The sequence below is a fragment of the Marmota monax genome, unplaced genomic scaffold (assembly GCF_021218885.2).
Source record: "Marmota monax isolate L192 unplaced genomic scaffold, Marmota_monax_Labrador192_F-V1.1 WCK01_AAM20220418_F8-fsc00142, whole genome shotgun sequence".
Classification (NCBI taxonomy): Eukaryota; Metazoa; Chordata; class Mammalia; order Rodentia; family Sciuridae; genus Marmota; species Marmota monax.
Window position 1 is genome coordinate 3,196,251 of NW_026692025.1, and position 24,070 is coordinate 3,220,320.

The window sequence follows — 24,070 nt, forward strand, 5'->3', positions numbered from 1 at the left end:
AGTGCTTAACTCATTTGTCTTCAACTGTATTGGAATGTTTAAATTATTAATTTTTCTGTAAGTACAATATTGGCTGCATCCCACATGTTTTAATAGTAGTGTTTTCTTCATTAATTTTATTTTGTAGATCTGTACCCAATTATGGTTTTGATTTCCTCATTTTTAAAGAATTGATTATGTGAGCTTTTTAAGATTTCAAAATTGTAGAGGATTTTTTTTATTTCTAAGCCTTATTGCAGTGTTTAAAGAATCTGGGTTACACTATTTGTTTTTTTAAAATGAACTTAAGTATGAGTGCTCATGAATTTGTATGCCTACTTTGTTCAAGAACCAGGCTATCATATTGGTCTAGAAACGTTAAACTTAATTTTTTTCCATTTGTACAGGGGTAATGCACTGTTTTAAATATGTAGGGTCTTATCTACGTGGGTTTGATTACAGAAACTAATAAAGTATTCTCTAAATAATGAAAAAAAAAAGAACCAGGCTATCATTTTTCTCCTTCATCTTCTTAATGTAAATAAAAGTGAGTTAACTATTCCCCTTGTTCCAAAATTGTTGTCATTTGTTGAGGGCTAATATATCAGAATACACTAGTAAAGATGTGGAATTTTTATACAGAAAGTGGTTGAGCATCATTCTAAGAACTTTATGACAGCTGTTCAGATACCATTTTGGTCTTCTCTTTGGTGCCTGTTATCATTTGAGTTTCCTTAGAGTTTGAAGAGTCACAGGATGCCAGAGCCAAACCTTCCCTTCAGAGAGTCTCCTTTTGAAAGGTGAATTAACTAGAACGCCAAGCCAGAATGTTAGGATTTCTGGAATCGGATCCCACTCCACTATTGACTTGTGGTATTATTGGAGACAAATGTCCTTATCTTTGTGATACAGCTTCTCCATTTTTACTGGTGTAGGGGGTAGTCTGAGCCCCATGGTACCTAGCAACCTTCCAGCCCAAGTTACAGACTACAGTGATGGGCAAAGCAAAAGGAACAGGACAGAACAGAGGCATAGGTATAAGTCAGGGAATCTGTAAAGGTGCTCTTTCTTTTGTATCCCACTAGTTACTGAGGAAAGGGTACTTGGTGCATGCCTGGCAGGTCAGGGATTTATGGCTAAGACAGGGGAACAGATAAAAGTTTGGGTCATGGACTTTAAAACCTGAGCTGAGAACAAACTTGGACACCAAAGAAACCAACCACACCTTGAATGCTTTGCTGATATATTTATTTATATATTTCCCCTTTTCAGATGATGGTGACAAAAAGCAGATGGATCCCCTACCCTACCCACCCCCCATAAAATACAGACACAGATTTCATTCAGCATATACAAGCAGTGGGGCATGTCCAAATTCATCTCACTGGGTGACTAGAGCCAGGAGAAGTTCGATCTTGGGGGGGCAGTCTGAGCACCTCAGGCCCAAGAATTGAGCAGGCCAATGCTGAAGGGATCCTGCCATTTTGGACCCTGCCACTGGGATGCCAGCAGAGGCGATAGAATTGAATCATGGTGAACAGAGCTGCCTAGCCCTGTCAAGTGATCTAAAAGGTGACAGTGGGCTCCTGAGTGGCTTCCAGTGAGATCCACAGTCCCATAGAAATATGTGCCTCATGGTTCCCATCTGCATAGGGGGGATAAGAATCCTGCCCTAAAGATGTCACAGGTCTGGCTATAAATGAGGCTCTAAATAGAAATGATTTGTCAAAAATAATTTGTCAAAAGTGCTTTGTCAAGGTAAAGTGCCTTAAAATTTAAGGGAATTCAATTGATTGTGATTGTGTGAGTGCCCCAGGGATAAAAGTGGACTGGCTCATGGGTCCAGGGACCAAGGAAACAGTCAAACTTGTAAACTGTGCCTGAGATGGGCACCTGCTGCTGCTGCTTCAAAAAAGAGCTTCCTTACTTTCTTGGCCCCAGGAAGTTACCAAGGCCTAGCACCTGGATCAGGGCTGGGAAAGTCACTGGGGAAGTTACAGAAAGAGTCACAAGGGTCAAGGTAGGAGGAGGAAGGTGGCATAAAAGCAGGGAATTAATTACTATTATCACACACAAAAATAGATTCCCACTGGATGAAGGGCATTGGATTGGTAGTGCAGATGGAGGCTCGGGGGAGAGGGAGGTGTCACAGCAGCAGAGGAAGGGATACTGTCACAGAACAGGCCCACTTGCTGTTTTCCCTCCTCCTAAAGAGTTAATTCCAGTGTCTATTTGCACAGGAAGGGTGGGTAGGGAGATTAAAACAAGAACATAATAATCTGTTTTAAGATTGAGCATCCCCTCCTCCTGATGTACTGCTGCTCAGCATCTTTAAGAATTGTCAGAAATAGGTGAGCAGCTTGTCTGTGCACTTTGAGGCAGAGGCCAGAGGTGGGCCCATAGCACCACAAAGGCAATAAGGGTTTCTGGAAAAAGGCAACGGTTGTCAGCACAGTTGGGAGAGAGCTAATCTGCTCATACATGGGCATGGTTTTAGGGAGCTGATTACTGAGAACCTATGATTTTTAAGACTGAGCATCATGAATGCTCCTTGAAAAATAGAGATGTGGGCTAGGTTACCTGAAAGGGGCTGCTGAGGAGACTGAGTGAAGGGGCCAGTGTGAAGAGGCCAGCAAAGACAAATTGTCCACAGGCTTATATTTGGGGAACAGGGAAGAAAAGAGAGAGGTGCTCCTACTGCTGCTGCTACTGTCTTTCATCTCCCTTGGCAAGGGGCTTGGGACCTCCTGGGGAAATGGGGAGGCTGCCCCACAGGGTACCAGCTGGCACCTACAGGTTAAGGCAAACAAGCCAGTAGAGCACATTGAAGAAGAAGAAGGAGACTGGGAAAAGAACTCGAGAATAGTCATCCAGGCGGTAGATGTGGATGCAGACGCGGCCCTGCTGCCAGGTACTGCCCTCACAATCGGGGATCATGCAGAAATACTTCTTGAAACCCTTGTTGCACTCATCACAGCACCTGATGCACATGTTGCGGGGACCCTGGGGGATACCTGGGCTGGGGGGCCGCTGGGCTGAGCTAGACAGATGTTCTTCTCCATCACTTCCTTCAGAGGTGACAATCTCACACATAAACGCTTCCTGCTGCTGGCGGGCACGGGCACGGGCACGGGCACGGGCACGAGCACAGGTGTGGGCATGGGCACGGCTACCAAGAGGAGGCTGAAATGGACGGGGGGGAAGTAGATGACAGTTAAGGGAATGCATGTCAAGCTTAAGAAGAACTGCCAAAGGATTTGATGGAAACTCTTTCCTTGGCACTCTGTTTCTTGGCCTCCCAGGACACCCAACATCACATTAGTGGCTTGATTTCCTTCACCATCCCCATAATCCCCATCACCTGGGAAGCTGGCCACCCATGTGCCGTAACCCTAATGCCCTTGCTGCTACGATTCCACACTCCAAAGCCTTGCCACCACTCCCATACCCAGGTCATACATGGCGGAATTTCGGAGAAGCATGGGCTTTCGTCTGGTTGTAGGTCAGGAAGTTGAGCACAGCAAACTCCACCAGAGCACAGAAGCAGAAGACAAAGCAGACTGCAATATAGAAATCCAAGGCTGTGATATAGGAGACACGTGGGAAATTCTTACGAGAAAAGGTGCCTAGGGTGGTCATGGTAAGCACAGAGGTGATGCCTGCAAGAGCAAGGAATAAAGGGAGGCTAAGCTCCTGACCCATATATTACACACATAAAGGACACCACAAGAAGGCAATTCTTTGTGCTGATCAAGGTAAGTCACAACTACATGCCTATGCTTATGCCCACCTTACTCTCTTACCTAAAGAGGTCCTGGCTGGGGCAGACTCCTTCTTGATCCAAAAGGAAACCCAGGAAAGCATCGTGGTCACAGAAGAAGGGACGTAGTTATGAAAGGCAACAAAAGCAAAACGCCTGCTCACATTAAAGAAGAACGTCATGACCATGAATTCGCCTGAAAGACATTAAAAAAAAAACCCATTTTATTACAGTATTGATGCGATGTACAGTAAGATGTGCACATTAAAGTTCCCATTATTCTTATGGGATTCCCTACCACTGTCCTAGGTCAGAGACATCATTTCAGTGCAACACACATAGGACCAGAGGGCAGACTTAGTGCAATACCCATGATCAATTGAGAACTAAGTTAAAGCAAGAATATTAACTACTTGTTAGTCCACCGTCCCACTCCCCAAATCTGTGTTTCCAGGGTGTATGAAAGGGAAAAAATCAGTCCTCTTCATATCAGGGCCAAGGAGCTGATGTCCAGATGGCTGGCTGAGGCATTCATTCCCACTGAGTGAATATACCCATGTGTAGTCCATAGTACCACAGCATGACACCTAGACTGATGGCCCTCATAACATATTTTCTCAAGAAACGTGCTGAGGATAGTGTGCTGTAATGGAGAAAGGGCAGAATACTTTTGGCAAAAGCACAGAATGCACATTTGCTGCTCTACTGGTGGCCAAAAGCAAGTGCTCTCCTTCCTCCCAAAACTCTGTTCCATGAGCTACAGAATCAAGACTGCACTCTGTCAGCTGACATTAGAAGCCCAGTGTCATCCCTTTTGATGTTATGTCTGCAGAGGACACATCTACAAGATGAACTGAGGTTGTCACATTCACTTGGGTATTGCATCCTGCTGTTGCTCTCACCTCTAACAACAATGGCTCCTATAGAACCAGATGAGAAACTACATCTCCAGTGATCATTTTCTGCTGCACTCTTCGTGCTACCTTATGCTTTGAAACAACTGTCCCAAACACTCTGAAGGTTATCATGACTCCACAACTTGTTGGGTTTTTCTCTGAGCCCAGAACATCACTTTTCATTCTCAACATCCCACTGGATTTGTAATAGCTCTAATCTTGGCTCCTTTGTGAAGCTGATCTTCAAACTCCCACCTCAGTGATGCTATAGAATTCCTCCTTGTCCTTGAATTAAGTAGGCTTTTAAATTCCTCCAAGGCAGGACTCATGTGGGCCCTGCAGCTTAGCCCCTACCCATGCAAGCCTGAAACAGCCAGTGGATGCTCAGTGATCCTTGCTACTGCCAGGGAACAGATTTGGAAAGCAGACCAGAACATCAACCTGTCCATTAAAGGTAGGTCCCCTACCCAGAAGGTATGGGTGAGTTGGAGCTGTATGAGAGCAACCTTTCTTTCCTACTCACCTTGGCAGCACTGACACTCAAGGAGCAAGACTTCTCAGATTCTCTGGAAAAATGCAAGGAAGTGGCCTGGGGTCAGTGGAAGACCTGTTTCCAGAGTAGTAGCTTTGGGGTTAGAACTCCAGAATGGCATGAGGGACCATCTAACACTTGCCTACTGGCAAGTATGTATTGATCAAATTCCTCATTCTCTTGCCCTGGGGTCTTGACTACAATTTAAGACTCCTCTAATTGGCTATAACTCTGCCCCCTGAAAAATAGCTGAGTTTATATATGTTGATTGCAAAAGAGATTTGTTATTCTATTGCAGTTGTCTACTTTATAATTTACTATGGTCAGAGGAGAGCCTTCTCTACTTATCAAGAGATGGAATTTTCATTTTGGAGGTCAAGAGAAGGATACCAACATACACTGTCTACTTCACAAGAAACACAGAAACGTAGGTAAGTGAAGAAAGATATTTGGAGTTGAAGACCCAAAACAAAACAAAATTAAAGATGCTTTCTGCTCTCTAAACCTGCTATCATAGAGACACAATTAAAAAGACTGTGTCAACCCAAAGCTTTGAAGAAAAAGGGAAAAAAAGAAATGAGGGCTGTACAGACTACAATAAAATATGATACAGGGCTGCAATGATATTACTGGTCTTTTAATGTTGACCTCTTAAATAGTACCTGGACTTAATGTAAGTCAGATGGTTCTAGGGGGAAAGAACTAGGTTTGATAGTTAGAAGTTCCAGAGATCACAATTTCAGATGAACATGGAGGTTTTCCAATGGGCAGAGCTATGTAAAAAAGGAAGAAACCTCCTTAGAAGAAACTGAACTCCTTCTGATCACTAAAAGATTCCAGTAGAGGCTCAACAACCATCATGGAGGATGATTTACTCACAAGGTTTTGAGAACCTCCTGAAGTAGAAATTCTCTGGCTCAAGGCCAAAGATGGCCAGAGTAGCATGCTATCACTATGTTCTGAACCCTGAGGAGATGAGCACAGAAATCTTCTGCAGACAGAGAGAACTTCTCTAAGGGCTAACCAGAAGAGTTTGAGACCAATTCCAAAGATAACTCTGACACTGGAGAAACTGTGGATCAAGAACAATCTTCAGCAGAAAAGAAAGAAGACCTCCACTTTTCTTCCCAAGAACTGTCCTCTCCTCCCAAGGAGAGCTGGTGCTTACCTACTGTTATTGCTTTGGTGATGATCCTGGCTCTGGGGCTTTGTAGTCACTAGGGCACCATTTTGAAACAATGTACAACCATCTACTAAACGGAACCACTAGTGACTTGAAAGCCCCTGGGCCTTGTTTTCTCTGCCACTTTTGATGATAGGTCTCCACCTACCTGGAGAAACTGAGATGCAGAAAGCTAAGAGGCAGGCCCATGGTTAGCTGGCAGAAGAGCAGGGATCTCAAGTTGAAGACAGTAAAATTGCTTCCCCAGGAAAAAGGAAAGTAAGGCAGCCCTCGGCACCTGCCTAGTACTGTACAATCAAAGCTCCAGCCAAGTGAGCATGAGCTGTCCTTCACTCAGTGACCAACTCAGTGAAGCAAGAGAAAGTATTCTGTCTAGCCACAAGGAAGCAACACAAAATGCTTCCCATGACAAATGGCTGGTTGGTGACTTGCTCCATCAACATTCTGGAAACGATGAGGGCAGTGCCTCCATGCCCTGAACTTGGTCAGTACGTGTGAAGAGGGTTTCCAGGAATGCTCTGGGAGCTACCCTTGGCTCCTCATTCAGATCACCTAGGAACACAAGCAAAGATGCTCACTCCTAATTGGGAGCTGAAAGTTAGGAGACCCAGAACCCTCCCCTTTCGTCCTTCTTAGTGGGAAGATCAGAAAACCAATGATTTACAAGTCTACGGTGAATCTGCCATGAAGCCTTTAACAGCAAATTGTATTTTCCATAGCTGCTCCTTTAAGACTAAAGTCAGTGTAGCAGCCATCGTAGCTGCTGTAACTCCCTGCAGACTACCCCATATTTTGTCTAGATGTCATTAGACCTCTAACCTCTACCTCCCATTAGGGCAGACCCTGCTTCCCATTCAGTCAGCTCAGACTGGTTCTGGATATGAAGAACTCACATGAGCACCATTCCCCAAAGTCATTCAAGGAGGTCAGTGTTTCAACAAAGCCCTTGAAACTGAGGGGTCTGCATGACAAAACTAATTGCAAATTGTGAGAACAACGAAACTTTACTTACCTAAAGTCTCAGGGGACTTGGCAAAGCACTTACTTCTTTGCAGATGAGACTGAGGCATACTGGCAAAGTCTCAGTTTCCTCTGCAAACAGTTGTAAGTGCTTAGCATTTACAAGACAGGAGCCATGTTCTCCGCGGTATTTCCACAGGATGTTACAACAACATTTGTACAGACAGCATTCTCCAGTCAGCCGTACCACCCTCCTCGGCCTCTGCCTAGCCCTGGCTCCCATGGAACACTTACCAGCTGGGGTTGAGATAGTTTCAGTTTTGTTGCTCACTCCTGTAAAATCAAACTGGAAGAGCTTCCAGGAGTTCTTTTCATTGATTTCAAGCTTGAAATTGTCCCACTTGTAGATCATATCACTTTTAGGATAGGAAACTGGAAAGCAACATGGGAAGGAGGTTCACATCAGACTGGGAAGCCCAGCAGAGCACCCCACCAGTATGGAGTTAGCCTGATTAATGCCTCAGAGTCCTGACTCTGGCCTCACCAGCTCTTGGAATTTGCCTCTCTTACCTGGTTGGTGAGGTCCATTCGATAAGTACATTTACCGAGCATTCCTTAGAACCAAGCCCTGGGCTGCAAATACAGAGATGAACAAGGCATGAACCCTGCTCAAGTGTTCACATTTCATTGAGTAAAACAGCTGTGATTTTTGAACTGCTCTGGAAAACCTCTCCCCATGGAGCAGGGAGAAAACAAAGTTGGGAAAGATCACTTTGGTACACACTCAGAAAAGATGTCATAGAACAGGTAACATTCTGTTAAGTCTTGAAAGGCAAGTAAACATTATCTACATGGATGAGGCTGAGGGGTGAGGAGCAGCACAGAAAGGTGAAATGCTTAGTTTATTGCAAAAATAGCAAAATTTCAGGAAGGCTAGCTTAAAGAGGATGAGTTGTACAGGAGGAGGTAGGAGGAGCAAGTTCAGCAAGAGCCTTGAGGGTCGTTTTAAGGTCCATGAGAGTTAAGAAATGATTCAAAATGAAGAAGTGACCTGGCCTAGATAAGACTTCCACTAGGTCACTCTGGTTCCTATGTGACCAGAGCATGTTAGCAAGTTGGCCAGTTATGAGGGGGGTGAGTGAAGTAATCCAAGCACAGCAAAATGAATGAAGGCAGAAGTCAAAGCTGTGACAGCCAGGATGCAGAGAAATAGAAGCAATCAATAGAGATTTGGGAGGGAATACCAATAGGGTGTATAGATTGATTAGGTATAGGAGGTTAGGGAGAGGGAAGCATCAGTGTTGTTGGCTTGGACAACTTGGGTGGGTTATGGTGCCCTTTAATGAGACAGATGATAGACTTTTATTTTGTTTATTTATATGCAGTGCTGAGAATCGAACCCAGTGCCTCACACATGCCAGGCAAGTGCGCTACCACTGAGCCACAGCCACAGCCCCTAATGAGACAGATGAAAACACAGAAGCAACACATTTGTTTTGGAGGTAGGGGTTGGGAGGAGACAATTGAGTTTTGACATGTTCAATTTTAACATGAAGATGATGCAAAAGTCCAAGTGGAAGATGACAAAGACCTAAACCCAGGTAGTGAAAATGGAAGGTGAAGAGAAGCAGACATACTTAAGATACACTTCAGAAGCAGATGGTGGACTTCAGGGGGGTGCAAGGGAGAAGGAAGAACACAACATAAGGCCCAGGTGGAGCAACACAGAATTGTAGGCAGGAAAGGAGATGAAGATGGGGAATGTAGGATAGAGACCCTGCACAACCTTGGCACCATCTCAGCAGAAAAGCAAAAGCAGAAAAAAAAAAATGCAAAGGGCAAAGATGAGAAAAAGAAGGGCCCGAAATATCTCTGGGTCCCCAGAAACCTAAGAAGGTACTCACAGCTAGAGAAAGACAGAGGGCAAGAGTGAGAATCCATTGGGAATTTGAACATTTGGAGTGAACATCCCGCCTCAATGGTCATCCTGGAAGGGAGAAAGGAGCCTCATTAGGCAGGCTCTGAGAACTTAGGTAACCACACAACTTCGATCTTGGGGCCACCACCATTGATTGGCAACGGTAGAATTTAAGACAAAAAGTTCAAAGTAGAGAAAAAAAAAAGAGGAAGAATAGCTTGAGTGTATCTGACTAACTTGGGCTCCATCATCAGAAAAGTGTATGGACCAACATAGACGGACTTCCATTTCTTGCTCAAATCAGTTCTCATAACCTGGAAACATTCTCATATTCTGTATTACCTTCCCATCCCAACACCCATGACAAATAACCTTATTCCAGGCATTTCAGTATCTAGCCTGGTTTCAGTTACCTTTTCAATCGCTGTGTTGCTGCTCCGCCTGGACAATTCCACCACCGTGGACGTGTCTTTACATCCAGTGTCCACTTGGGATGGAATTGTCCAGGCAGTGCAGTCATACTGGTACATTCTAGTTGAAGAGCCAAATAACTGGGTACCAGTCCCAACTCTGCAAAAAACTTGGTGTGTAGCTTTAAGCAACATCTTTTTGTTTTTGAGGCCTTGGTGCCTATTTCTGTAAATGAAGAGGTGGTGCACATGGTCTGGGAAAGCTGTACAGGCCCTTCAGAATATCATTCAGGATGAAATCTTTGCCCATGTTTCTTTGGCTAAAATTTCTAGAAGCGGAGGGTGAATCCCATGAGGTGAGATGCCAGAGGCTTGACATACCTAATTGTGTACAACACCTTGCCATCCTTGTGGATGCGGACCATCTGGTTGGGCATGGTGATCTCATGCTCTTGGGTCCTCTTAGAATTCCTAAAAAAGGTGTCTGGGATCCACAGCTGGCTCACCACATTGCCATTCAGAACAAGAGTCTCAAAGGTGTCATTATAACGAAGGCGTTCATCATACAACGTCTGGAGGAAGATGATGTCAATGGTGTATTCCTGGCAGGAAGGACAGAAAACCACATACTTGGGGCTGAGCACACAAAGGACATCCACATGCAAGTATATTGTGTTTCACTCTCTAACCTGGAATCCTAAAGCCAATGTGATGATATATAGAGAGCACTGGACCAGGAAGCAGGAGTGGAATAAGGTCCATCCTCTGCCCAGGAACACTTCCGATGTCATGACCGGAAAAGACTCAGAAGGTACCAATTCAAATTATCCCAGCCAGGTCAGTCATGCCTTGCTTGATCACCCTAACAAGGAGATCTAGGTCCCCACATCATGAGGCAGTTAACACATAGCAGAACAACAGAAAGGCTTGCCTTAAAATGCAGCAGACAGAACAAGTCTTATTCCTGCTCCAAAGAACAGATCTCCAGAAATGGCATTTCATTGGTGCTAAGATGCCCTTTACCCACATTTTGGAAACTAGGACACATCTTATAATTGATACATATTTGTAATGCAGCATTTCTCCTTGGTTTAACGAACTGTGATTTAAATTGTCTGTACATCTTAAATGAAAGGCAACTTTGAATCAAGGAAAGGCACTTGAAGATTGCAATCATGTCCTCCTGAGTTGTCTTTTTTTTAGAATAGACATTCATGACTAAAAGCTTTCAACTTCTTCAACCTACGCAGTTATTTTAATATTAGATCTGTAAGGACTACATAGATGACTCTTTTTGCCAAATGTAACAATATTCTTAAGCTTTCAAGGGTCCATAGGTATCTTGTAGAACTTGGTCCACAGTACTACTGCTCATTTTGCACTGTGTTTACAAGATCAAGCATTATATTCTGGAATGATTCTGCCATTTGCAAAGAATGTGTTGCCCAGTAGAATGGTAAACATGACTGCAGTCCATACCATACAGCTGAATAAAAATGAAATGTAGAGTTTCCTCCTGGTCATATCATAGTAAAGACTACTGAATGAATGTCATTGAATTAAGGAAGATAATGGTTTCCATGTGTATAGAAAATTAATATCAATCCAACAATGGTTTGTGTGAAATTTGGTGATCTTTAAAGGTCTATGTTACCTCTGATGTTCTGGATTCTGGGATCCTTATCAGCACATGGTTTATGGGATAAGATGTGAGTTGGGGTAATCAGTTTTTTTTTCCAATTAGTGACATTACAAACAACTGAATGTGCCCTAGAAAGTGTTCCAAGGGAATATGGAAGGAGATCTGTTCATCTCTAGTGGTAAGTAGTCCCACTTTATTTTTTCCTGTAGAACTACTTTCACTTCTAATCAAAATTTTAAGTAAATGTTCATGTGACCTTGCATATTTACCCTCCATCTCCTTTATTAAGTGGTGGGAGGGGACTGAAAATAATTTATAAATGACTCAAACTGCCATGTGTCCAGAGTTGACATTGTGACCCTTCATCTACCAGTAGACGATGTCATTGATAGACCCTCTGGCATCCTCCTAAGTTTGCACAGAGAAAAGCAGCATAAAGTTTGACTGTAGGAGTTTTCTATTTCCTAGAAGAAAGTAATATTCCCAAATCACTAATAGTGTAGGAAAACACACTTCATCTAGAAACAGGCAGGCACTGGTAGCTTAATTGCATAGGTTGGGCTCAGCACCTCATCGTGCTCACATAGGGCTGTAGAGCTGTGACCCCATCCAAATCAACACACTCTAAATACCCACATTTCCACAGCAAATCAATGATCCCAGCTCAAAACCATTTAAAAATTTTAAAAGTACACACACCTTTGGTTGTATACAGCAAAGTTTCCCGTCAGCTTTTATTCGGGAAGCACAGATGTTAATTAACCTCAATCCTTCATTCCCCTGAATTATATTTAAAAATGAAGGGCTTTGAGTCACAAGAGAAATGTCTATATAGTCTGATGTTTTTTAAACGAGAATCTTTTTTTTTTAGCTTTGCTTTGCTTTGTGTTTCATATCAAACAAGTGCCTGTAACCTTTGAATGCGTGTGTGCATATGCATAGATATACGCATGATTATTTGGTCTCCAGATACTGTCAGTTCCATAAAGTGTCTGTTAAACATCAAGAAGGATGTTTAATAGGACAAAGTATGAATAGCCAGTTACATGCACCCCTGGTATAGAAAACAGATTGCAATAGAACTGCACGCAATTTGAACAGGAAGTACCAGAAGTACATCATGGCAGAACTCTAAGGGCTAGCCTACCTTGTGTATTTTACAGGTAGAGAAACAGGCTTGGAGAGATAGGGAACTGTCCAAAGTCACACAGCCAAAGGCAGCACAATGGCTTTGCCACTCAAAGCACCATGACCTTGCCCTAGGATGGCCCTTACTTGCCCCCAATCCCTTTGAATATCAAGGTTCAATTTTCTTCTGCAGAATCCCCATGTCCTTTCTTTGAGTTCCTATGTATCAAACAATAAATACCAGCCAGAAACCCACAACACTGGAGGCCAGTAGAGACCTGAGGAAAGAGATCAAGAAAATTCCTGCTGCCCAAATTGATGGAAGCCAGAAAAGGAAGGAAAAACTGAGAATGTTCTCTGGAGTATGTCAGGGAAGCAGACAGAAAGAGGTGGCAGAGGCTGGCTTACATTAATGTGGGAGCCCTTGACCCTGTCCCATGCCATCCCACCCTGACTGCCTTCAAATGGCCTTCAAAGTGTTTCCACATTACCAGTGGCTGGCACTTCCAACTTGGCCAGCAGGGTCTCCTTCATAGCCAGGCCACATAAGCTGCTTGACAACCGGTGGGAAACCTTCCCCTCCATACTCATGCTGTGCTCATAGTCTGCTATAAAGTGTTCCAAATGAGCATTTAATTTCAATTTAACAAGACACCAATTTTAAGTTCTTTACACATCAACCAGTAACTAATGTTTCCATTTTTTCCCCAGTTTGACAAGGGAGGTTGGGGATGTACATTTCTTTTAGCTCAGCTGAAACTAGAAATTTAGTATTTAAGAATTGGCTTAATTAGAATCACCTACAATAATTTCCACAGCAAGAAACAGTGTCAGCAACAGTCAGTCCCAGATTGGTCACTGCCTTTTAAACTCATACTGGGTGTTTTGAAAAGTTTAGCTAGGAGATTGGCAGAAGCAATTTATTAAAATCCACCTGCCACAGTCTTGCTATTGTGAATTGTGCTGCTATGAACATCGATGTAGCAGTGTCCCTGTAGCATGCTCTTTTTAGGTCTTTAGGGAATAGACCGAGAAGGGGAATAGCTGGGTCAAATGGTGGCTCCATTCCCAGCTTTCCAAGAAATCTCCATACTGCTTTCCAAATTGGCTGCACCAATCTGCAGTCCCACCAGCAATGTACAAGTGTACCCTTTTCCCCACATCCTCGCCAGCACTTGTTGTTGTTTGACTTCATAATGGCTGCCAATCTAACTGGAGTGAGATGGTATTTATACACAATGGAGTATTACTCTGCATTAAAGAATGACAAAATCATAGAATTTGCAGGGAAATGGATGGCATTAGAGCAGATTATGCTAAGTGAAGCTAGCCAATCCCTAAAAAACAAATGCCAAATGTCTTCTTTGATATAAGGAGAGTAACTAAGAACAGAGTAGGGTTGAAGAGCATGAGAAGAAGATTAACATTAAACAGGGATGAGAGGTGGGAGGGAAAGGGAGAGAGAAGGGAAATTGCATGGAAATGGAAGGAGACCCTCAGAGTTATACAAAAGTACATACAAGAGGAAGTGAGGGGAAAGGGAAAAATAATACAAGGGGGACAAATGAATGCCAGTAGAGGGGGCAGAGAGAGAAGAGGGGAGGGGAGGGGGGATAGTAGAGGATAGGAAAGGCAGCAGAACACAACAGACACTAGTATGGCAATATGCAAATCAATGGATGTGTAACTGATGTAATTCTGCAATCTGTATATGGGGTAAAAATGGGAGCTCATAACCCACTTGAATCAAAGTGTGAAATATGATTAAAAAAAAAAATCCACCTGCCATGGGCTCAGGTTTCTTTCCCTATATTTTTTACATAATTGACCAAAGGGTGCTGAAACTCCCTTTAAACAACTATACTGACAGCATAATTAACACGGGGACTCACAATATTACTGATAGGCTCAGTTGCCACAAATATTAAGATGGGATCCTTAATGGTAGCTTTGGTTGGCAAACAGACTGTCATGAGGATTCAGAGACAAGAATGCTTTGAGTGCTGGCAAGTTCTGTGGCAGAGACAATCATTAAGTGCACCAGGGAAAAGTAGACTATATAACAACAGGAACTTCCCACAGCTTTCAAGAATGATTTGGAACTAGGTAGAAACTGAGAATTCTAAGGGAAATTTAATACCACTTGAGGATTGGGAAGTTTCAAAAGGCACTTGGCCTAGCCTAAAGCACCACCTTGCTTGCCAAAGAAAACCAAACTGTTGGTTCCCATTTTGGACCAGTTCTCTGTCCCACATCAAGTGTGGTGACTGCTGGGCTATTAGACTGTACCCTCTAAGCTTGCCAGTTATCAGCATTTCCTGGCACCTCAGGTAAAGCTGGTGCTGGCAGCATTAACAGGTGTGGAACAAAGAGAGATGGGACAATCAGCAACTATGAGTAGGGCTACTGCTGCTCTGCTGCCACAAGAATGCTTGTGGATGATAGATTTTGATTTCCCCAAATTATATCTTAAACAAATTGTGAATATTTTAGCCCCAATTTTTCCAGTACTCTATCAGTTTTACAAGATGCTCATTCAGAAAAACAGAACAAAGCAACTTAGGAGCATTTGCTCCATTTATCAATGTTTATGTTCTCTCTACTTAGTCAAAGAATTTAGCCATTGAGTGGAGGTGGACAACTTAAAAAGGAAGGAACAAGCCAGCTTGCTGGTATTTAGACTGGCACACTAAAGGATAGGGGCCAAAGACTGGTACAAGAAAATACACTGAGCCACTTTCCCCACCCTCAACCAATAACCTCAAAAGTCCATTTCCTATTAAGAGTAAAGAGTGGCTAAAATGGTGGGACCACAAGACTTCAACATCTGGCTCTTGCTCTAACAGGAACATAATGACCATGGGTTGTAGGCAGACTTCAATATGAATACCAACAATTTACCCCTTGGTGTTCATGCTCTTGTGTAATGCCTACCACATGACTATGGGCTGTAACTAATGGCTTGCTCCTAATGAACAGAATACAGTGGGATATCACTCATAAAGTCAGATTACAAAACATTGTGCCCTCAATTTTGAGCACCTTTTCTCATACTTTCTCGCTCAGAGGGAAATCAGCTGCTATATTGTGAGCAACTATTGGAAAGACCCAAATAGCACTGAGGAAAGCTTTTGGAACATAGCTAGAAAGGAATTGAATCCATCAACTATGGGAGTATGCTTGGGTGTGAATCCTCCCTCAACTGGTCTTTCAACTGAGACCTCAGTTCCAAATGACACCTTGACTACAGTCTTGTTAAGACCCTGAAACAGAAAACTCAGCCAGGCCATGCCTGAATTCCTAGAACAGGCAAGCTATGACGTAATGACTATTAGTCATTTTAACACACTATGTTTTGGGGGTAATTTGTTACATAGCAATGCATAAAAACACTGTGCTTTAAGAACCAAATTGCCAAACACAGTATCACAGGGGAAGCCTCATTCTTACACTCACCTTTATAAACATTTCAATCTTCCATGAAGGTTACTTACTTTGGGGTGTCTATTTTCAAAGCCCATCTTAAAGTCAAGGCTCTGAACTCAAGACACATGGCGCTTGTTGGCTACTAGTGGATATGTTAAAACAGTACACATCCTTGCCTATGCTTATGATGGAACTGGTTACTATAGCCTTCTTCATTGTCAGGCTCTGAAGATGTAAGTGGCTTTTGCAGAGCATCTGTCATAATTCTTTTGGTTAGCTAATATATACTGAGTCCTTGGCATACAGTTCGTAGTAGAGACAGGAAGGTAGATAAAGAGCAAATAATTACCATGAAATTAGAGAAGATCAAGCTAAGTATAAGCTAGAAAAATGTGAGTATGCAGAGAGGAATGTAGTATATGAAGGGAGCAATTAATAGTCGTGAGAGTGAGGGAAGTTGCCATAAATAAGATGTCAACTGAGGTGTACCCTAAAGGAGAAGGTTTTTTGTTAAGTAGTTTTTTAGTTGTAGATGGACACAAAATCTTTATTTTTATTTGTTTATTTTTATGTGGTGCTGTGGATCAAACCCATGGTCTCACATGTGTGAGTCAAGCGCTCCACCACTGAGCTATAACTCCAGCTCAAGGAGAAGACTTTTGACAAGTAAGAAAGTAGAGCAACCGCATCTCAAACTGGAAATTGCTGGGACAAAGGTTCAGCTCAAAGGTGCATGGTGGTCTGGGAATGTCCATATTTTCTAGCGTGATCAGAGCATGTGGTCTCTGAAGGTGAACAGGAAAAGAGCCACAGAGGGCCTTGATTGCTGGACTGAGGGGTTGGACTGCATGCTCTAAGTAGGGTCAGGCCTTCAGGAGGCACATCATTAGGGAGACTGGCTTGACAGGATGATTGGGGTAGGTGGACACCTTTGCATATTTTAGGTGGGAGATGATAAAGGCTAAGTGACAACAGTACTGACACTAGGATGATACTACTGGAAAAAGAGGGAGAGAAGGAACTAGAGCAAATTTAGAGACACGAGTATAGAACAAGAACTTGTGACTACAAATGTAAGTCATACAAATAAGGATCAGAAAAAAAGAGCCATTCTGTTGTAGTATTTTATTATTTTATTTTGAATACAAGACTGGAAGATGTAATCATAGTTCTGAAGGTCCTCTTCAGGCAGCAAGGGACTTACCTTTTCCAACCTCATTCTCAAGTTAGCAATAGTTAAAATGTCCCCCTCCCTCCCCAAACAAATAAAACTCTTAGAGTTGTTACAGAAAAATAGAGTAAGAAAGTACAAGTGGCAGGCCCCATAGATCATCCCCTGGGCTAGAAAATACTAAAACCAAAGGTCAGTACTCACCATGTCCAAGATGGAAAGAGGGCCAAGGCTATTGACGGAGACCTCAACAGTGACCACAGTGGGCTTCTCTATAAGGGAAACAGAAGTAGAAGACAATAAGTGATGAATAGGAGCATCGGGCAGGGGAGGGGTGGTCAGAAACTAGGAAAGAGAACCAATTCTAGTTCTAGTTGAGCACACACCTTGAAGATCAGTCATTTTATGGTTGGAAAATCTGAGGGTGAAGAGAAGGAAACAAATTTGATCAAGGTCAATGGCCTTCTTACACTAGAGTTAGTATTTCTTACCTGATGGGTAAGCTGCAGATGTTCCTATCTATGCACATGGCACCCTAATCTACACTCCAGGCCCAGGCTCCACTACTATGCCTACAACCCTCCTTTCCTCCAAAAGGAAAAGAATTTGTTCTGCTACTCACCACCAATGCCAGGGCGCAGTTTGTGGTCATAGTTACTCAAGATGGTGTTCAGGATGTGAGAGGCTTCTGGAAGTTTGCCAGATGGGCGCCCAATCACAGAGGCAGTAGGTTTTGTTTCTTCAGAGAGGAGCTTCCTGCTAGGAGGCTGGGGCTGGGGGCCATAGACGACAACATCACGGGTAGAGTCTTCATTCTCCAGGGCAGTCTGAGGTCCTTCAACCCTAGAATATACAAACAATAAATGAAGCTCTGCTTTCCACTCCATAGGGGCCCCAGCTGGTGACTCTTGAGACAGACGCAAACGAAATATTTGTAATGCAAGGCTTAATTAGTAACTATTAATGGGAAATTATGAGGCACTAACAGATTATACTGGTTAATTCAATTTAAATTTTGTTTCTCTTTGGGGACTTTCTATGCTATTTCTCTTTTATAATATGTTAGTTTTTTAACAAAGGGAATTTGGTGTAAAATGAGGTGGGGGGCATATTTTACAAGTTCTGGCCTGGGTTTCCTGGTTGTCTGAGCAGGACCACCTGGGAGGGAGGAGCAGGCTCAGGACCAGGGCTACTGAGGAATGCTTGCAAAAGTTGGAACAGCCTCTCCCAGAGAGGACCAGAAAATTGTGGGAATATTCTGCAGTTTTGTGGGGTTTTAATACTCACTGTGATGGGGGCAGGAGGTGGAGGAAGGAATACTCAAGAACAGATGTTATCCAGGAAATGATGGCCAAACAGGAGTCTGTCCTGAGGGCCACAGCCAGCAGGACAACAATAATAATGACAATACTACTGCAAATAAAGACCATTTTTTTAAATTAAAAAGCCATCTTCTAAAGTATGAAACTCCTATGGTGTTTTGTTGGAAGTGAGGTTAGTACTTACTTTGCAGAGAGGTAGTAATAAATAATAAAGGGCCCCAGGGAGATGCAGAGGTTCTGGTCATATTCCAGTTCTTGACCTGGCTTTCCATATACCACTGTGGTCATTTTCTGACAATTCATCAACTGTGTACTTTTAATTTGAGCACTTTTATGTATATAGGTTCTAATTCAATAAAAAAATAAATAAAATTAAAATGCCCCCTATGCTAATGTATGGATCTTATTTGGATCCTAGTTTTTAAAAGCAGGCTATAAAAAAAATCCTCTTTGTGTCACAATAGGAGAGCTTTGAACACTGTGTAGTTGAGGCATAAATTATTCTTAACATGTTTGGCTTAATAATAGTCTTATGTTTGTGATTTTTTAATGACTAAAACAATTACATATGAAGTGATATGATGTCAGAGATTTGTTTCAAAGTAATCTAAGCCAGAAATGGTGGTTGGTAGGGGGGGCAGACAAAATAAGTGGCTGTGAGTTCAAAAATGATGAAGCTAATAATGGGTATGTGAATATTCAGTCTACTATTCCCTCTACTTCTGTGTATCTTTGAAAAATATAATTAAAAGCTTTTAAAAAAGCCATCAGTCCAAATTAATGTGGATGTTGGAAAGCAGGAGAGTGTTTTCTTTTGGGGAGGAGATTTACAGGGAGGGGACACTGCAAATGGGAGGTTGCTGCTAATGTTCTATTTCACCATCTAGGTGCTTGTTACATGAGCATGTTTACTTTGTGGAAATCCACTGAGCTGTTCACTGATGATTTCAATGCTTTCCTATTTGCTTATTACACTTCCAAAATGAGTTTTTTCAAAAAGGCAGCAGGCAACTTTCTATGCAAAATAAGGGGTAAACAAAGCAGGAGACTTGGGCCCCTGTGTTGCAGACCAAAGGACTGCCAACTTGGGTTGCCAGATGCATTTTTCTGCAGTATTTCAAGCTCTCCAAATTGCTTAACTGGCATACAGATGTGCTAACCTAGTGCCATTTTTTTTATGTCTGAAGTGGCTAATTCCTATTGTGGACTAGGAAAGAACTGGGCTTGGGAAAAGCAGTTTCCATTTTCAATTGCAATATCCAGAAGATGTCTTCTTCCCTGAGGCTTTTCAGTTCTCTTGGGCATGGGTGCCCCTCAGTCCTCTGAAGAAATAAGGGTCAGTGTTCTTTCTCTATCCCTGTCATTCTCCCTCCCTTTCTATTAGAGGGTGGAGGGAAAATGGAAGCCCGAGACCCTGTAAAATAAGCTCGTGGCTGGAAACATGGCTGGGAACATGGTGCAATCCTCCCAGATGTCTGAAATCTATCAACAGGAACCCCACCCCCCCAGGTCTAACAGTGCAGAGGCAGAGAAAAATGCTATCAGTGGGATCACCAAAACCCTCCTGCCCCTAGGCTATATCTGCAAGGAAAATGATATCAGAGGGGCCTGAGGTTGCTTCAATCATATAATTAGCTTTTGCCAGTTAAAACCAACAAACTAACAAATAAATAAACAATGTCATACTGGGATCTTTGGGGGTTAAGGAATGCCTGATAATGCATACCTTTCTCCAAGGAACCATTAAGCTCACTTTCACAGCTAGAACAAACAAAAACTTGAAAAACACTCTACACTGGACTAGTGGGATTTTCCATGGGAGCTCTTCCTTCAAGTATCCACATCTCTCCAAAATGGAGCCAAATGTCTGCAAGCCCCTTACCCCAAAGCTGGTTGTGAGGGGGATGGGGGAAAGTGAGAAATAGTGCTGGATGTTTTTTTTTTTTCCCAAATCAGATCTTATTTTCATTTTACTGATGGAGAAACTGAGGCTTGGATGGAGGAAGAGCTGTGCACAAAGTTACAGAATTAATATGAGGCTGCGCATGGATCAGAGCAAGGTTCTCTGGTTCAGTAAGGCCCAGCACAACCCACTGTCACCTCCTCTTTCCTGACATCTCAGGTTGCCATGCTGACAGTGTCTGCACATCAATTGCTGCAGCTGTCCCCCTTGGAAGGGTAGTTTCTATCTCTCTGCTGTTTTCCTCTTATCCCCTTCCCTCCTTTGGCCCTCCCCAATTCAGCCATCTTTTGCCCCAGCCAGTCAGCCATGTTAGCTGTCTCAACTAGTCCAAATCTCATCTAGAGGGATGTGGATGACTGGAAATTCCTAGTAGGCATTCAGAAATATTTACCAAGCCCCTGATGAGGCCAACCCCACCCTAGGGCACCAGTGAGCCAGCAGGAATCCGAGTCCCTCCCCCAGGAGTTAACGCAACCTGGGGTGGGGCGAGAAGCCATCCCCTTCTTCTCAATAGACATAAACAAGACACAAGCCCAGCACCATGGAGACTTCGAGAAAGCTCCACAGATCAGGAAACTCAGGAACTTGTGACAGTTCACACCCAGCAGGAAACAGTCTCAAAAACATGAAGCAGTCATGTTTCACCCCAAAAGCCAGAAATTGGAAACAAACTTCTAGAAAAGTCCCAGGGCCAGGGCCAGGAGAAGGTGTGAAGGAAGAAGGCGACTTAGGGGAAACCTCAAGAGGGGAGGGAAGGAATGAAATCCAGGATCTAAACCACAGACCTCAGAGAGCAACATTCCTGGCCTCAGGCTCCAATCTGCCCACGACCCAGCAGGGTGCCTAGGGGTGAGGAAGGAAGGGGGGTGGGGCTGCGGCGGAGGAGCGTAGAGGACAGCTGCGGCGGGAACCCTCAGCGTGAACCAAGGCTCATGCCTGGGACTGGCACCAAGAGGAGTGGCGGGATATGAAGCAAGTAAAGTCAGAGTTGCCTGGCGCCGTGCCCATACTCGGTAGGCGCTCCGAGCGAAACCGTGAGCGAAAGAGAACAACTAGGCAACATTCAAACATTTTCGGCGCACTTACGCTCCCCCAGACCGCAAGCCACCTTCCCCCAGGTGGCGAAAGCCTGGCCTGGCTGGGCTGTTTCCCCCTCTCCCTGCGCAAGATTCCGCGAGGGAAAGAACACTCGCTTCCCGGCCGCCACAGTGCACTGGAGGGAGAAAATCTGGGAACAGAGTGGCCAGGGAACAGGGGTACCATCTTCCTTCCTAGTTCCCCCTCAGCAGCCCGGGACGGCCGTCCTAGTGGGAATCCAGCGGAGGCCGGTGCGCGTCGAGGGGACGCGGGGCCCGACTAGTCTGTGCGAGGGCCGGGCAAAGCGGCCGCTGGCTCGAGGAACACTGGGCTGCAGGGGTCCCGGGAGCTGGCTGGGCTCGCGGGGACAGGGAGCCGGGCGCGGAGGGCTCTTGGGTCCCGGGGATGGAGACTCACCTCGACTGGAGGAACAGGAATATGTTCAGGAGGACCAGAAGAACTTTCGGCAACATCGTGCCGGGGACTGGCGCGACCACCTGTGTGGAGGTCGCAGCGCGCAGTCTTGCCGCACCGACAGCGGCGTGGAGGGTTTTGTTGCGCTCCAACTTTCACTCCTCCCACTCGCTTCGCCCCACCCCGCGCTCCCCACCCTGGGCCCGCCCCCAGCCCCGATGGAAATCTCCGACGACGTGATCCCTGCCGCAGCGAGAGCGGCGGCAGGGGGGCGGAGGCTGGAGCGGGCGGGGGAGAAGGAGGGAGCCCTGTCGCCAGAGGCCCCCCGCCCCCCACCGCCACCACTGCGGCGCTGCCAGACAGCCAGGGGCGGGGGGTGGGAGGAGGGAGGAGGAAGCGAGCTGGCGGCGCTCTGGCCCAGGCTGGGGGGAAAAGGCGGCCCATGGCTGTAGCCAGGAAGGCGGCTGCAGGCTGGACCAGGCATGAGAAAGATGGGAGACTAGGTGAGTTTTTGCCTCCTCTGCGACCCCCTTCAGCCCGCTGGCACGCAGCAGGCTCCAACTAAGCCCTCAGGCCCTTCCTATCCACCACCTGTTGCACCCCATCCTTCCCTGGCCTCATGGATTTTCCCTGGTCTCACTCCACACCCAACAGTTCTTCAGAGCACATCTATTAGTCACCAAAGATAGCTGGGCAACTCATCACCTTCCTTGACACAAGGAAGAAGACAGATTTAGGAGTCTCCCAGTAAGTTCTGATCTAAGCTACTCCACAGAACAATTTCAAATGCATTTGGGGTCCAGAGAGTACCTGCCAACAGAGACTTAAGCAGAGACATTCACTAGAAGATGTTTTTTGAACCCTGTCAACATTGACTCAATGTGACCCATAGTTTAGTCCATTGACCACTGTGGCCTATGTGTCAGAGGGACTATCTGCGGTGAAAAGATCTTGGAAACAGCCTCTCCAAGACACTGTGGTAAAATCTTTCTGGAGACTTAGCTCCAGATGCTATCAGAAGTCAGAAGACTCAGAGAGGCACCCCTGTTAGAGAGAATATGTCAAGAATCTCAAGCATCCTTGGACTTCATCTTTCCTGCATAGACCCTACTGATTCTGATGGAAGACAAAATCATTGCAAGCTGATACCCCATGCTAGCGTAGCTTCACCTGTTGCTCTAGAAAGGGCTGTGTGCACCCCAGTTTGCATGGTAGCTCCACCTCAGAAAGGCTTTGCTATACCATGCTAATCTAATACACCATCTCCACTGCCCCCCACCACCATATCACTCTGCTTTGTCATCTTCACAACACTGTCATCTTCACAACACTGTTCTCTAACTGATGATATTCCTGGGCATTTCTTTGTGAGCTTATTTACAATGGATCTCTCTCCCTCACTGAGGTAATTCAGTGACAAACATACACATGCACATGCATATGCACACACAAAAAAATTTGTCTATATAGTCATGCTGCATAACCATCCAGCCTACCAGGAGTTGGGGCTCCCTTCAGGTCTGGGACAAGAGAGAAATTCCTGCACAACACATTTAGGCTTCTTTGTATTCACTTCCTAGTTCTCTGTCAGAGCCAGCATGACAGGCATGTGACTGGTGCAATTTCACAGGAACCTCCCCACACACAGAAGAGCCCCAGGCCTTTTATAATGATTGGATATTGCCATCTTGAATTTCTCAATAATGTTTGAATGAGTGGCCCTGTATTTTTCTTTTTCCTTCAGCCCTACAAATAATGCAGCTGGTTTTGCCATACATAGAAATGGTATACAGTAGTCAACAGGCAAACACAGAACTTCCTGAGCCTATGAAAAAGAAAAAGCTGTCATCTCATCAGCACCAGGCTGTTGTGGAAAATGATAAGCCTCCACTGACTGTGTCCAGCCTTGAATTTGGAGTGTCTTCTATGAGGGTCTCTTCCTCCACTGGCACTTGAGCTTCAGGACATGATGACTTGTCTGATTTGCCTGTATTCCCTGGAACCAGCCCAGTGTCCAATGACCACTAAGCATCATAAGCATTTGCTGAACTAGAGACTGAATCCTAGGTAGCCAGACTAGGCAAGTACTTACAACTCCTTCGTCAGAGGATCACATTCACCTTCCCTGTACAGGCTGAGATTAATCACACTCTTTCCATCTTCCTTATTAACCTCACCCATGGGGTATCTATGAAGGAGGAACTACTGAATGTTACTGTTCTGTAATTATGCAAGTATTTGTTGTACCCAGACTGCACCAGGCCTTGAACTTGGTGATGGAGGAATATA

The 24,070-nt window shown here is 44.5% G+C and overlaps 1 protein-coding gene across 2 annotated transcripts; it reads right to left on the bottom strand.

The window, feature by feature from the left end:
* Window positions 1-1,234: 1,234 nt before the first annotated feature.
* Window positions 1,235-21,909, bottom strand: Gabre (gamma-aminobutyric acid type A receptor subunit epsilon). 2 transcript variants are annotated; one of them, XM_046453445.2, is made up of 9 exons: window positions 21,785-21,909; window positions 17,628-17,848; window positions 17,210-17,277; window positions 10,020-10,240; window positions 9,215-9,297; window positions 7,605-7,742; window positions 3,783-3,935; window positions 3,439-3,539; window positions 1,235-3,162 (listed from the first exon to the last, which is right to left on the bottom strand). In XM_046453445.2, the coding sequence occupies exons 1-9, from the start codon at window positions 21,838-21,840 to the stop codon at window positions 2,770-2,772; spliced, it is 1,434 nt and encodes a 477-aa protein (XP_046309401.1). In that variant the 5' UTR covers window positions 21,841-21,909; the 3' UTR covers window positions 1,235-2,769. The 2 variants fall into 2 exon arrangements, with proteins under 2 accessions (XP_046309401.1, XP_046309393.1); XM_046453437.2 differs by having other exon boundaries at window positions 3,439-3,638.
* Window positions 21,910-24,070: the final 2,161 nt, after the last annotated feature.